This window comes from Alexandromys fortis, unplaced genomic scaffold (assembly GCF_014885135.2).
Source record: "Alexandromys fortis isolate MF-2015 unplaced genomic scaffold, M_Fortis_MF-2015_v1.1 scaffold_28, whole genome shotgun sequence".
Taxonomy (NCBI): Eukaryota; Metazoa; Chordata; class Mammalia; order Rodentia; family Cricetidae; genus Alexandromys; species Alexandromys fortis.
In genome coordinates, this window is record NW_026067901.1 from 2,615,286 (window position 1) to 2,629,526 (window position 14,241).

Here is a 14,241-nt window from a genome sequence, read left to right on the forward strand (position 1 = left end):
CTCCCCTCAGATTTATCTTTTTCTGACTCTAACTTTGACATTTTTCAGATTCAGCTGCAGGGTGTGCTCACTTTAGAGAACCTGCAAGTGACCCATGGTGGAGAGACACAGAACCTGTCTAGGAGAAAAGCCCAGCTGTGCTCTGTAAGGTCACCCTCTCCCAAACTCTCAGCCTCCCAGGTGTCCACTGGATGCTACCTAGGTTACAGCCGCTAGCCCTCGGCAACACTGAACCTCAGACCTGGAATCCAGTCTCAGGAATTGAAACCCACCTTCCCTATTTCGTTATCATAGACTCAGAATGGAAATTGCCTTTATCACCTACAGTTTAGGAAATTTTTTTTTTAACATTTATTTATTATGTATACAATATTCTGTCTGTGTGTATGCCTGCAGGCCAGAAGAGGGCACCAGACCCCATTAGAGATGGTTGTGAGCCACCATGTGGTTGCTGGGAATTCAACTCAGGACCTTTGGAAGAGCAGGCAATGCTCTTAACCTCTGAGCCATCTCTCCAGCCCCAAGAAAATCTTATAATTATAAAAAAGTAATATGAAGAAAAATAGGTAAGATCACTCACTATTAAACTAAAAGCAAAATTCCTTCAGAACTACGCCTTTCTGGCACATTAAAAGCCAGCTTTTGTAATTTTGTCCTTCCCCTTAACTCATCATAAACCTCAAGAATTTCACACATCATGACTACTTCATGTACATTCTTTTGCAAGGATGTACACTGTTCCATTGTCTGGCTAAGTGTGGAGTAGGATGGACATTTGTGGCTGTGGTGTTCATGTGTGTATAGGACTGTGTGGGTGCACACGTGTTACAAAATGAGATAATGTCTCTGAAGAAATCTAACCTCTCCGTAACCCTTCCCCTTTATGACAAGATCTAGCTTAGCTATGAGATCCAGGCTGACTTGAAACCATCCTGCCTAGGCTCTGTGAATACGAGGGTCACAGATCAGTACAACCACTCTGGGTTTTGATACAGTTCTTGATTCATAGTTTATAAAAGCTAAACTAAGCTAGTGCATATAAATTTTTCTTTCTAAGTATATCTTTTTTGTTGTTGTTGGTTTTTCCAAGACAGGATTTCTTTGTGTATCTTTGGCTGTCCTGGAACTCACTTTGTAGACCAGGCTGGCCTCAAACTCACAGAGCCTCTGCCTCCCAAGTGCTGGGATTAAAAGTGTGCACCACCACACCCAACCCAAGGACATCTTAATACACACTGTCCACCTGCTTTCTAGGAAAGAAGGAAAAACAAAATCACCCGTCCTGGTGGGAGGGGCTGGCACTGCAGCCTGTCACCTCAACACGGGTGTCTCCAAAGAGGCCGAAAGGAGAATGTCATTATGACGTGTGCTAATCCTCCCGGGTCAAGATGGTTCACTGCTTTTCTTGGATGGTGCACACATCTGCACGCTGTCACCTGCCGCTGAGCCGCTGCACCTGTGTCACGGCAGACTTGGGCTCTGGTCCTTGCATCACTCCTTCTCTGTGTTTGTATTTCTTCTGGCATTTTGTTTAAACTCAGTGTGTCGAAATCTTTACTCTGCTCTGGAATGCCTTCAACCGCCAGCGAAGGTCAGAACGTCATTCTAAACCTACAGACTGCACTCAATCACGTTTATTTCTCGTTTATGGCTTACATAAAAAGCATTTTGGAATTTATTACAGCATGTGGTTCAAAGTATGACCTTGACCTTTCCTTCCCCACCAGCGAGCAAACATTCCCACTGTTCCTTAACTCAGTCTGGATCCACAGCCCTTCCTTTCTTATGCATTAAATCACAAGACGGAGGAGCTTGGATCTGGCTGTCACATCTCGTTCTTTAATCTGTTTATTCCCAAGCCAAACAAAGCTCTCATTAAATTGTATTAATAATATCTTACAATTAATAATAAACCAAAACTATTTTGTAGAGTCAGGTGTTTTTAGCAATGCTGTTCCCCCCACACACCTAAAATCAGTTTTTAAAACTTCTTTACCTCTTTTTAGATTTTGTGCCTTCTTCGTTGGCATATCTTTTTGTTATGAAAACCCCTACGGTTTTTAATTTTAGTTGCTGCTGTTGAGTTTCTGAGAGTTTTGCTGCCTCCCACTTGGTTTCTTCAGTAGCAGCTGGAAATCCTGACCCGCTGACCTGAAGGCAGGAATGGGGTAGAAGGAAGGAAAAGCCAAGGTGCACAGGAAGGTGTCCCAACCTGGCAATACTCCGTGTGGCAGCCAGGGAGCACTCAGGAGCCATCTCTCTGCATGACCCCACACCTCTCCATAAAGACCACAGAGGCACCTGACTTGCACTTTCCTTGATGTTTTAAATGAGATACTAAAAAAATTTGACATGTACTAAAAAGAATTAATTAAACATAAGCTTGTGACAGTTTCTTACCCAGAAGAACACAGCGCTTGCACAAAGGGTGACCCGGATACACTTCCCACAGGCAGTAAAGGGGATACGCTCCTCCTCCTGATGAAGAAGAACAACTGGTCAAGGGGGCAACTCCAATAAAGATGCTGATATCTCTGGGTGTGTCAACAGACCTCAGGCTTAGCAAACATCAGACAAAGCCCAAGTTTGCAAGCATGCTCGCTCGTAGCTATGCAGTTAATAATCTCAGAGACACCAGGCCAAGTGCAGCATTTGTTTGCTTGGTGCTGGACACTGAACTCGCTTGGCGTGTGCGCTCGGCTATCAGATCTGTGGGTTTGCTAACGCTTTACATGTTAACGGAGTGCAACTTGAATTTCTGGAGCATTTCTTGTAGCTTACTAAGAGAAGAACACATGGCACCTCCTACTTTACCTTGAACAGCCAGAGTGCAATACCAGGTGCAAACCTTGGCTGGCATTCGCTCTGGGCCAGGCACTCTCCTGAGTTTTACTCATGAACTCCGTCAATGCTCACTATGGTGACATGGAAACATTCTATCACTTCCATTTTATAGATGAGGAAACTGAGGCACAGATCCAGAAACCCCCAGCCCCTAAGCTCCCCTCTAACCCAGGGAGGACACACGAGGCAGCAAAGGTGACGTGCGGGATAGGGAAGGTGAGATTTCATTCACAAGTTTTAGCAAACTGGCGATTTAATTCATCAGTTGACAGTTTTAAACGGCCAGACCGTCTCTGCTTTGGTTCTCTGCAGGGTTTGTCATTGTTCGAGTTTCAGCTTTCATACTGAAATATCCAACCACAGGCACTGCCCTGTCCTCTCCAGCAAACGGCAGTCATTATTCAGAATGGAGGGTTCCCTGCATCCCAAGAGACAAATGCCACCTGCTATGCTATTTATAAAATGAGGATGCTCAAGTGTCCCCCTCCCGCCCCTGCCTTCTAGCACCCTCATCCTGAAAATCTGGGGCTAATTTAGAAACCCACAATAGGGGACATTCCTCAGACAGGAGCTACTCCTGTTCAAAACTGTCTGTTCCCACACTGGTGACTAAGGGCTGCTCTGAATTCCCTGTGTTGACAGAAAGTATGGAAGACTCAGAAACCAGCTCTTGGGGGCTTGGGGATGAACAGGGAAACACGGAGCGTTATTTCTTCTTTCTTTGCAGCAGTAGTTGGGGCAAATACACTCTCCCAGTGACAAATGCCCTACACAGTGCTGGCCCACAGTAGAATCTCGGTTTGTGTTCTCCTCCTTCAACCCCTTCTGACTTTAGACTAAGAGCCATAGTATTTTTTGTGCACACGCCAATCAGAAGGAGGGCCAGTGACTGAGCACCAGAGAGGGACAGCTAGCTCTGGATGCAAACTGCCAGGAAGATGCCTGAGACATCTGTAATGCCAACATTTCTTTCCTTACACAACCATGCCATTCTCACTCTCTCTAAAATATATGTGCTCTATCATTATTGTAGAGAGTGTCTCCACATACACTGTCCTAAACAGTGCTCAGAACACATCTGGGATACGAGGCACCTCAGAGATGCCATAACGGGCTCAGGCATCTGCCAGTCCCATGACTTGGTGGATTGTGTGCTGAACCATTTCCGAGAAAGCACTGCACTGTGTCGAACTGCACTGCGTCACCTTACTGAGAACTGCAGGAGAACACTGCACTGCATCACCTAGCTGAGAACTGCAGGGAGAGCATGCACTGCATCACCTAGCTAAAAACTGCAGGGAGAACATGCATCATGTTGCTGAGAACTGCAGGGAGAGCATGCACAGTATCATGCTGCTAAGAACTACAGTGACAGTGTGCACTGCATCACGTTGCTGAGAACTGCAGTGAGAGCATGCACTGCATCACCTTACTGAGAACTGCAGGGAGCGCGTGCACTGCATCATGCTGCTAAGAACCACAGTGACAGCGTGCACTGCGACACCTTACTGAGAACTGCAGGGGGAGCGTGCATCACCTTACTGAGAACTGCAGGGAGAGCATACACTGCATCATGCTGCTAAGAACTACAGTGAGCGCATGCACTGCATCAGCTTACTGAGAACTGCAGGGGGAGCATACACTGCATCATGCTGCTAAGAACTACAGTGAGAGCGTGCACTGCATCACCTTACTGAGAACTGTCGGGGAAGCGTGCACTGAAGCAGGACAGACATGTACCTGAGTGATCTCGTTTATTACCACGTGGTTGCACTGGGCTTCATACTCTGGTCGGGCCTGTTCCTCCTGCTGGAGCTCAACGGTGTCCCACTCATACTCCAGCTCTGCCTGGCGCCGCTTCCAAAACTCCAAAAACAGAGTAACTGACAAGAGAGAAGAGGACAGCATGGCTCACTGAGGCAGGTGTGGAATGCCACGCCGGGAATTACCACTTCCACTCTTGGGAGGAGCGCAATCGATTTATAGATTTAAATAACATTTAAAAGCCAGAAAATGTTTTTATTTAAATGAAAATGTTGGTAATTTACAAATACGAAGCCCGCAACCCACGCTTCGCCAATGGAACACACAAATAATTCACTATTCAAGAGCAGTCCATGGTTCGGCCTTTCCCTACCCCCTCATTCTCCTCTCACCCTCCCCCCCACTGGGACTGGGAGAGAAACAAACACTTACTTTAGTGCCCTCTAAATAAACTAAAATAATATTTTTATATGGAAAACTGATCTATTTCTCAATTTTGTATAAATATGAAAAAATAGGCATCATTATTTTTCATATTTTGTAACTCAAAAAAGCTACAAATGTTAAGTCTTAACTGAAGATGCAGCTTCCAGGTCAATTCCCCCAGCTTTCCGAGTTAGCCTACTGTTCAAACCCTTCTGAAAACTCTAAAATGATCACAGTTCCATTCACAAATGCTATCCAAGCGTCCACTACATGCTGAGAACAAGAAAAAGCAAAAAAGCCTCCTATATGCATGGGAATAACAGGCACAGCAGACAGAGGAGGAATAGATTGTTCTAGATACACAACCGGGTCGTCAACAGACCATGGGTTCTCAGCCTGTGCCTCGTGGCCCTCACAAGGGTCACACAGCCCGCATATCAGCTATCCCACAGATCAGGTAGTCACATTATGATTCACAACAGTGGCAAAATTACAGCTGTGAAGTAGCAAAGAGAATATATTTATGGCTGGGGGGGTCACAAGATGGGGCTGCAGCATCAGGAAGGTTGAGGACCACAACAGCAGATCTTTCAGGGAATAAACCTTCCGGAGGAGGGGGGACAACATCTCGGGATGGCTGAAGTGATCAGGTCATGGAGGAAGGCGGCAAGTTTAGCTTCCTCGGAACAGCTGCCCATGAAGAGCCCAGGAGACCAAGGGCACTAGGTGCTTTCCACTCTGGTTGTGACTGAAGGGTCATGATGAGGAAGACTGACAGCCAACTGACAGACCTTGCAGGAGGGCAGATTACAAAGGATATTACGAACCTTGAAAGGAGATAGGCATTTAATAAAGGTTGGGAGGAGCATGGGCATGGTCTCGCATGAACACAGGTGCAGAAAGACCTACACGCAGACACCAGAGAAGGTGCGAAGGATGGTGATGTGGCTGGAACGGATGCAGGTGTAATGGAGGGGCTAGAAGAAGGCAAGAATGCAGGCCGGGTGTCTGGTTCAAGCAGTGCAGCAGGAAACAAGTCTCCGAGGGGAGATACTGGGCCAGTGTGGCACACTGAATGGGGGTGACCCTCACCCCCAGGCTCATGGCTTTCTCCCTAGCTGGTGGAACTGTTTGGGGGAGGATTAGGAGGTGTGGCCTTGTTAGAGAAGGTGTGTCACGGGGCGTGCCATTCCTAGTAAGTTCTTTCTCAGCCTCCTACTTGGGGATCTCTAAGCCTCGCCATGACAGACTCTTAACCCTCTGAAACAGGAAGCCCACTTAAACATATGCTGTGTTGTATCACAGCAACAGAACAGTAACTTGGACAGCCAGGGATGATGTGTGCCTGTGGGCAGGTGTCTAGTCTAGGGGACTGGAAGGGCCAGCCATGTCAGGAGTCTAAGTGTCAGGGCTGGGGGTGGAGGAGATCACCAAAGGAGGGGTCTACAGAGGTAGGTCTCACTGAGCTGCAAATAAGAGGTCCTGGGGAGCTTTAAAAAAATCCCAAGCACAGGCAACAGCCCCGAGATTCGGGTTTACTGGGTTGGGAATGAGGAATGCTGCCTGCGCAAAAGTGTTTGTTGCTATTTTTTCTTGCAGTCAAGGTTGAGAGCCGGGCCTGCAAAGCAGAGTGGAAAGCCAGAAGCTAGGAGGAGAGTCTGGGCTGCTGGAAAAGGAGCCTGAACTCAACACCTTCCCAGGGTGAAGGCCAATGAAGTGCTCAAGCACCCACTTCCCAGCCTCGCTTGTGTGACGACTTCACCAATGGTCAGCTGGAACAGAAGTGGCCTGCGGTGGAATTGGTTCTGCGGAATTGGTTCTGCACATGGAGCACAGAATGCTGGTTCCACTGAAAAGCCCCCAGGCCTTCAGTGTCCTTGAACTTGCCTAAGGGGAAACGAAGTAACTGCCCATCACTGGATGAACACCTTCAGCACACAAGGCAGTATTGTGGAACAAGCTATGACTGCTGGTCTTGTCACCCACAGGAGCTCTGCTAGGTTCAACTGGCAGACATTTCCTGAGACCCATGCTGGGGAGCAGAAGCTACCCTGTGGCTATGGATCTAATGCCCCTCAGAAAATACCCGCATAGCCTATCAAACAGAAGGCCTGCTTTCATTTACCCAAGAATTCAGCCAAGTATATGGTTCGCTCCAGAAGCTGACTCCACTGTCTGGTAACTAAGAGGGTTATTCTAGTAGAGCATAGCCTCTCTCATAAAGAGCACCCTGTTTCCTCTGTCAGCCCCTTTTCTCTTCAACACAGGTAGCATGCATGCAAGCCTGACCTGCAGTGGCTTCTAGGTTTAGCATCTGTCACGGCCACAGTGTTACTGTCATGGAGGCAGGGATGTTCTGTTCGCTGATAAAGCACTAGAATACACTAGGCACTTAACAAATGCACTGAGAGAATAAATGAAACGGAATGTCCCAGAAACTGAGTACCCCACAACCTCAGCCGAAGGAACCATTCTTAGGGTTCCCAGTGATCACCGCCTGCTCGGTCTCTGTCTTTTTTTTTTTTTTTTCTTTTTCTTTTTGGTTTTTCGAGACAGGGTTTCTCTGTGGCTTTGGAGCCTGTCCTGGAACTAGCTCTGTAGACCAGGCTGGTCTCGAACTCACAGAGATCTGCCTGCCTCTGCCTCCCGAGTGCTGGGATTAAAGGCATGCGTCACCATCGCCCGGCTTCGGTCTCTGACTTTTAACTTCACCACTCTCTGCTACGCCAGTCGACCTGGGTCAAAGCTTCATTCCACTGAGTCTTGTTTGCTTATTTTCCAATTCATTAGCTTCTACCCTTGTTTAAATTATTTTTTTTTTCTGCCTACTGATTTTGGGATTTTCTTTTTCTTGTTTTTCGAAGGCCTGAAGGTACCCTAAATTCCTTACTTGCCACCTCTCTTATATTTTAATGTAAGTACTTGTAATTATAAATGCCCTCACAACTCTTTTAATTGTACTGACCAGATTTTCAGTGGGTTTGTGTTTTAATTTTCATTTGCATCTCAGAACTTTTTTTTGAGTTGTTTCTTGATTTCTTTAATGACCCATTCATTCATTATTCAACTGTGTGTTGTTTGATTTTTGAAGAATTTGCCTGTTCTGTTTTAAATGTATTTTCTTTTATTATTTTAAAAACTGTGCTTGCAGGTGCCTGGCCAGAGGCATTGGATCCTCTGGAGCTGGAGCTGCAGGTAGTGGGAGTTTCCTAAAACCAGCACTGGAAGTTACAGGTCCTCTGTAAGAGCAGCACCATCTGTTGAACCATCTCTCCAGTCCCCAGCTTGTCTATAGTGATTTCTGTCTTCTCATGTTTGTAGAGCCTTGCTCTGTGTGCTAGCATATAATCTATTTTGGAGAAAGCACCATAGCTGCCGAAAAGGTACTGGGATGTAGCTCTCTACTGAGGTCCATTTGATCATGCAACTCAGATACTTCTTTGCAGAACTGGTATTTTCTAGCCTACTTTTCTGAACCCTAAGCAAAACATAGGCATATTAAAATTTAATTAAATCAATAAAATCAAACATTTCCACCTCTTTCTAAAAATCTTGTTGCAAAATATTTAATGTACATTTGTTGTTGTTTGTTTGTTTTTGAGACAGAGACTCTCTATGTGGCCCTGGCTGTCCTAAAACTCACTATGTAGACCAGGTTGGTCTGGGCACCACAGGGATCTGCCTGCCTCTGCCTCCCATGTGGTGGGATTAAAGTTGTGTGTCACCATATCTGGCTCACAATGTATGTATCACTGATTGGAGGTCGAGAAAAGTCAAAACTCTGGAGAGCTCTTATGTGATGAGGCCGTGGGCAGCTTAATCTACCCGAGAGTGACTTTCTCCACTTTTAAGACCATGACATAGACACAGAATCTATGAAGCAACTCCATCAATAGAGGCGGATTCATGAAGATAGCTTTTCTCTCAAAGAGCAACAGGACCCGTTCTAATGGACACCTAAGGAGAGACCAGCGGTTCCCTTCCCATTACTCCCAACCTTAAGGGTTGACAGCTGTTTACTTCCTGGGCAGTTCTGCCTTGGAAGCAACTGAATTTGAAGGGAGTTAAGTGGCCAGGTGGAAAATACAGACTTGCTAGCAGATTTTCTACCTTGAAGGTAAACCCCAGGGGTTGCAAGAATGGACCAGGATTCTTCAGTTTATTCACATCCAAGAACGCTATGGGGGCGCAATTCCCCAGTGTTTTAGGATACACCTAGGAACTCTGAGTGTGGGCTCTTAAGCTGTGTGTTCTACAATGGGAGGAATTGCCATTCTTTATCTTCTGTTCTGTGTCCTTGTAATATACTAAGCTGAACTCCATTGGCTAGCCCTGTAGTTCAGTACCCAGGCAAACCACACACCAGGAGGCTCTAGCCCCGTGGTTCTCAACCTGAATATCATGACCCCTTTGCAAGGGAGGGGGGCTGAGCGACCCTCTTTTAGTGGTCACATATCAGATATCCTGCATATCATATATTTATACAACTCTTCATAACAGTAGCAAAATTACAGTTATGAAGTGGCAACAAAATAAATTTATGGTTGGGAGTCACAAAGAACTGTATTAAAGGGTCACAGCATTAGGATGAAGACAACCAAACAACAACAACAATAGCAACAACAACAACAAAAATGGCTGAGAGCAGTACAGTATTACAGTCTGTAAAAGGGCAAGATATAAACCCTGAGAGGTGGAGGTATTCGGATGCTGTATAAATCTAAGATGTCTTAATCGGCCTCTGACTCTTCAGATGTCACTGTTTACAATATTCAATAAGGTAAATTAGCTTGCTCACCCCATCCCATCTTTCTCACCCAGGCTCTCTTGCAGCTAGGGTTCTAGAAATGACTTTCTAAGTGCTCAGTAGCCATGTCTGTGTGTCACTAAAATGGAGACAGAAGAGGGAGCAGCAGGGACAGCTCGGGACCACCTGGGACCACCATGTGCACCCAGTTCCTTGATCCCCCAGATCTTCAGGAGCCAGGGGACTGGCAGTTTCCCAGCGATCACTGGGCCTTGTTTAAAACTTGCCCTTACAAGTGATCACTGAAAAATCGCATCATTTAACCACATGTGTAAGCCAAGAGAGTCAGGTAAGGAGGAATGATGGGGAGCTTTACTGTAACCACAGCTGTGCTTAGGACTCCACAAGGCAGCACAGTCTCCCAGGCTGGTGCAGCCTAAGTGGGGATATTGCTAGGTAAGTGTATGATTAGTACCATACCCATTATGAATGTTTTCTGCACTCAACGTTTTCCATTTCTAGAGAAGAGAGAGAGACAGGCAGTGCCAGACACCTTGTGGGAAAGGAGATGATGTTTCATGGAATGGCCATGGTAAGGAGTGACTTCAGAGCCCCCCACCGCCTTGACTCTGCCATTTCAGACTTTCCGTAATGAGGTTCACAGCGGTCGTCCTCATGAGGCAGAAGTAACAAGGAAACCAGCATAAAGCACTTAGCGGGCTCATCAAATACGTATGCTTAAAGATGTGCACATACGATGCTACAAGCCATGCAGAGACATTTTCTGCATTCTGAAGTCAGACAAGATGGATCGGCAGCCTGATGTATGACAGGTTCATAGCCAGGCGCAGCTAATGGTCACAGAAGGGAATATATATATATAGCCTTATTTAAAATGTCTTCTGTTTAGAATTGTAGAGATCAGAAGCTGTGGCTAAGGCAACAGAAAGAGTGGAGGACAACACAGAGGCTTTTACTACTTGAATCCAACCCAAAGTCTCACTCGTGCCAGAGACTGGCTCTTCCTCCACTCCTGTGTCAAGTATTTCCCACAGTGAGGTTTCCAGTAAAACATCCAGGTGTCTCAATGACAGAGCCTCTTATTGGGTAAGTGAGGCTACCTCAGATTTCACTGTCCCCTAACAGTGTCTGTGGGTACTTCTTAAGGGTACAAAATACCATTTGTTGGCCTTACACAGGTACAGCCACCACCCACCCTGCAAGGATCCTCAATGCCCACTTCCGCATGTGTGTGCGCGCATGCCCACACTGATGTCTCGCCTTTCAGGTTGAGAGGCATGGTTTAGTTTCTTCCTTGCTCTTTCCTATAACAAGACGCTGCTGATCCCAGCCTACACCTGGAAATGAAACGCATGCACCTTTGCGAATGGGAATTTTCCCTCTACACTAATGAAACACTCAAAAGTCTGCATTTTAATATAATGCCTTCCTCATTATGCTATTGACGCTACACAGATTAAAAAGGATGAGGAGCCCCCAGTGCCTGTGCAGAACTTACACGTTAAGAACGCCTCTTTTCTACGAAGCAAGCTCAACTGGTAATCCCATGCTGCTCTGCGCCTTCCCCCCTCCACCCCCAGGCTGGATCCCAGCTGTGGGAGTTGTAGCATGGGGATACGCATCCCTGACCTACAAACCCTGCTGAGTGCTGACTTACAATAATGCTGTGAGTTCGGAATATTTTAGATTTTGTATTTTCTGTTTTTGGATGTTCCTATGATAGTCTTATCAAGGAGAGGAGGAAGAGGAGGAAGTGGAAAAGAGGAGGAAACAAGTCTGAGTTCTGAAACACTTCTGGTCCTGAGCACTTGGGATAATGGGTCCTGAAACTGTAATGGCTTCCAATGACTCGGGCCCTTTGTCCTTGGTAGTCTCCTTCATCTCATCCCTCATTGCTTAGGCTTGGCTGCCTGACTTGCTGCAGCTGATGGGACATTAGCAAACAATGCAATAACAGGCCCAATGCCACTGTTGCATATGCGGTTACATCTTGCCTAGCAAGTTGGTACCCAGGGGGCGATAGTGGCATGACTTTTAAAGGGCAATCAACTGTTTTCTGATTGGGTTTGGGGTCTGTCTCACAGAAGAGATTTCAGGCCTGGTACTACAAACCTGTCCAAAAGCCCATGGCTGAAGAGGTCATAGGCCCTAGGGTGGGACCTACTGTTGTCGCTTTGCTAAATGCTTATGCTGTCAAGCTGTCCTGGACATTTTATTTAAACCCAGAGATCTGAGCTGCTCTCAGCCTCAGAAGAGAAGCTTTTCCTCGTGCAAGGCATCAGTTAACAAACACTTATAAGTGGTCAAAGAGATGAGAACAAGTAACCACGTGTGCTTAGCCCTAAATGGGAGATCTGCTGCACTCCACAAACTCAGGCACCTGTGGTTACCTTTAGGGTACCCGCACAAAAGAAGCCAGCCCAAATTATAAGACTGTGGGTGAGCTCACAAGATCCCACTCCTAACTAAGGATCTGCTGGAGTTCAGTCGCTGCTTGGGAAGGGAGACTTGTTCTTTGGAGGGGTGGCGAGAGGTAGGCATCCCTGCTCCAGTGGATGGTGGTACACCCACATAGCACTCACTGGACATAGCAAGAGTCCATGAAGTTGAGAGAGGATCTGAGGGAAAATGGAAAAGGGAGGTGGGGAGTATATGTGATCATATTTCAGTGTGTATAGATGAATGAAATTCTCAAAGAATAAATATCAATAACTTTTAAAGCTGCTGAAACACTGTGTTTCTTTTCTTCCTTTTGTAGCTCTGAAGCCCCATAAAGAATTTTAGGTGAGACCATTTTGAGGGTGAGAAACCACATGAAACCCTTCAGACCAAGCCAGGCTTCTTGCTGTCAGATCACCTCTTTCCAAAGGAGCCAGTGGCTTACCACAGAGACCAGCTAAGCCAGGCCATGTGTGACTCGAGGAATTGAGAGAAATAATAAAATGAGAAACCAGGGGTGTTGGGGAAGCCACAGCCTTTGAGGTAGATTTTCATACAGCAAACTCTAATGACATCAACAAATGAACCTCAGCCAAGACATGGTCCTAAAAGTGGGCGACTTCAAGAGCTTATGCAAGATTGCACCAACACCATCAAACCGAGAGAAAAGCGAAAAGTAACTTACCCCACACTCCCATAAACACGGCAAAGACCAGGGTTCCAAAACTGTCAAAGATGCACAATTTCTGGAAAATACAGCAATGACACGCAAATAAGTGAATCGTTCGCTTATCAGAAGTCAGCAAATACATAACACTCTGTGTATTCTGCAGCTTGAGCACTCACGAGGGCCGGTGCTGGCTTAGCAATCGCTACACGTACGGCGTACTCACAGATGGAATTTCTTACACTTTATAAAAGCAAACAGCTTTCACCGTCTGAACCCGAGTGCATTTTCTAGGGGAAATCTCCCCACACTGCGATAAAGCAATAGGCATATCTGCTAAGATTGCAGGCCGTTAGAGCTGCTTTTATGAGCTGTCAAGAGAAAGGAAGGACGCAGCCAGCGGCTCTAAGAATCCAGTGCCCTCTAAGCAACTTTCTGATTTGCTCTTATCGTTGCCTCATTCCCCTCAGAGGATAAGTTCTAGAAATACTTCTTTGCTTATTTAAAACACACACACACACACAAAGCTGTTTATGTGGTAATGGCTTTTCTTCAGGCGCACTCTGCCTCCTCAGCCCAAGGACGGCTCTGCTCTGGAACAGCGGGACAAGGGCTGGACAGGTGCCTCCATCAGGTCACCTGTGCAGTTATCATAGAGGATTACTCTCTCTCTGCTGCCAAACTTGATCTCTTTGCTGATAGATACACAGCCTTTATGCCTTCCTGGAAACTTTCACTGGGTACTAACTTTTATTAGTGAACATCTAAAATGTCCTAAAGATAGACCCCCACGAAGCTAACAGAAAAGTGGGAAACGTGAAGAGTAAAGGGGGTGAGGGGTGGACAAAGGCTCTGAGGGAACAAGGAAACTAACTTCACATATATTCAGTGACAGCATATTCAAAGTTGTTTCTGAGTAGGAAGTGTACTTTGCTTTGGATAGTTTTTTTTGGGGGGGCAGGGTGCTTTTTATACTCAAAGTGATATAATTTTCATGTATGCAAAAACCATTGGTTATTTTCATAAGACATATTATGTAGTTAGCTACGTTCTCATTCACCTGGTTTCCGAAGCAGACATAAGTTCCCTCAACCATCCAAGTCGACTTTGATCAAACAGCATGACTCTAAATGACCTCCTGGAACAATTCCTCTTTAAAAAAAAAAAAAAACCCTCAGCTCAAGGAAGATGGACTTTGTCACAGCCAGATGTCCCGAAGCCTAGAGCTGAGGCTGGGGTCCCACAAACGATGCTTTCCGTGTCTTTAGTCTTTGCTATTGGAAACCCCACCTGCTCTGAGATGTCTTTCAACATGATGTTCTACCCCTTATCA

The 14,241-nt window shown here is 46.1% G+C and overlaps 1 protein-coding gene across 3 annotated transcripts in view; it reads right to left on the minus strand.

Annotated features, from left to right (window-relative positions):
• Ano6 (anoctamin 6) overlaps positions 1 to 14,241 on the minus strand; it is a 170,254-nt gene that overhangs the window by 23,662 nt on the left and 132,351 nt on the right. For 2 of the 3 annotated variants that reach the window (XM_050128706.1, XM_050128721.1), the window contains 3 exons: positions 12,927 to 12,987; positions 4,585 to 4,727; positions 2,401 to 2,478 (listed from right to left, as the gene is read on the minus strand). In XM_050128706.1, the coding sequence (XP_049984663.1) occupies positions 2,401 to 2,478; positions 4,585 to 4,727; positions 12,927 to 12,987 (282 nt within the window). The remainder of the gene's footprint in view (positions 1 to 2,400; positions 2,479 to 4,584; positions 4,728 to 12,926; positions 12,988 to 14,241) is intronic. The other variant, XM_050128712.1, reaches the window with a different exon arrangement.